This window comes from Myotis lucifugus, unplaced genomic scaffold (assembly GCF_000147115.1).
Source record: "Myotis lucifugus unplaced genomic scaffold, Myoluc2.0 scaffold_704, whole genome shotgun sequence".
In the NCBI taxonomy this organism is placed as follows: Eukaryota; Metazoa; Chordata; class Mammalia; order Chiroptera; family Vespertilionidae; genus Myotis; species Myotis lucifugus.
In genome coordinates, this window is record NW_005871752.1 from 131,284 (window position 1) to 132,547 (window position 1,264).

General features: G+C 55.6%; 1 protein-coding gene across 12 annotated transcripts in view; it reads left to right on the forward strand.

The window, feature by feature from the left end:
• SLC38A9 (solute carrier family 38 member 9) overlaps window positions 1–1,163 on the forward strand; it is a 38,636-nt gene extending 37,473 nt beyond the window's left edge. For 11 of the 12 annotated variants that reach the window (XM_023746603.1, XM_023746601.1, XM_023746611.1 and 8 more), the window contains one exon: window positions 457–1,163. In XM_023746603.1, coding sequence (XP_023602371.1) covers window positions 457–831 — 375 coding nt within the window. In that variant the 3' untranslated portion in view covers window positions 832–1,163. The remainder of the gene's footprint in view (window positions 1–456) is intronic. The other variant, XM_014447743.2, reaches the window with a different exon arrangement.
• Window positions 1,164–1,264: the final 101 nt, after the last annotated feature.

Genomic DNA, 1,264 nt, shown 5'->3' on the forward strand with positions numbered 1-1,264 from the left:
CGGCCGGTGAGTGCAGCGGTGGTAGCGGGAGCCTCTCCCTCCTCCGAGTTTAGTCGGACTTCCCCCGAGGGCTCCTGGACTGCAAGAGGGTGCAGGACGGGCTGAGGGACCCCCCCTCCAGTGCACTAATTTCATGCACTGGGCCTCTAGTTAGTTTATAAAAGATCAAAGCGAGAGAGCCCGTCTCCAGATGTTCCTGAGGAAGTCGCCCGGGTTAGCGGGACGAGTAAAGCTCTCTTTGTTGAGCAGATGCCGTAAAGACGAACAGGAAATAGTGGTTTATAGTGACTTAGCAGGTAAAATGATTAGAACTCCAGTGTGTATGTCAGCAACAGTGGATCCAGTGGGCCTGCTGCCTCCGACTGGGGAGGGTGGAATTACGCTGTCGTCACCTTTCTTGTAAATCAGAAAAGGTAAAACGCAGGATGGCTCTTCACCCAGGCGCTTCCTCTCCAGGTACTCGGGAGCCGCCTGCGGCCTGGCCTTCGTGTTCGTCTACCCGTCCCTCACCTACATCCTCTCCCTCCGCCAAGAGGACCGCCTGACGTGGCCCTCGCTGCTCTTCCACGCCCTCCTCATCGTCCTGGGCCTGGCCAACCTGGTGGCCCAGTTCTTCATGTGACACTCCTGCCGCGCCCGTCTCCACCCGTGCGCCAGCCACCGCCGCGCCAGCCACCGCCGCGCCGGTCAACACCGCGGATAACCCGAGAACAGGGCAACAGCCTCCCACTCGCCCTGAGCCGCGTGGCTCCGTGCGGGGACGGGACGGTGGGGACGCTCTGTCTCCACCTGCCTCCTGTCACTCACCTCCTCACTCTCACTGAGTCCTGAGTGGGAGGCGTGCCCTTGGGAACGTTAGATGTGAGGTGGGCGGTGCATTTGGGCAACGATGAAACTCTCAGGGTGTCCCCCGCCGGGACTTGGCTGTTCCAAGGCTCACTGCACTCCCTGCCATTTTGTCACTCGATAGACGATGGTTGCAGTTTGCCTAAACCTTTACTGTTTGGGACAGTAAACCAAATACCTCATTTTCTAAAAGGAAGTCTCCATGACATCAGTGTTAATAGACTGAGTTTTTAACCATGAAAGAAGAAAGAAAAAGAAATGTCACGAGGCCCCATGGTCATGAACTTTATACAAAATAAATGAACTAATGGAGTTGGTTGCTGTCTGACTTCTCTTTTGTTTCTAATCTGGTGACTTAGATCAAAATTCTAGTTCAACCAAAGTCGAGTATGATTGCACCATCGGTCGGGGGGGGCGG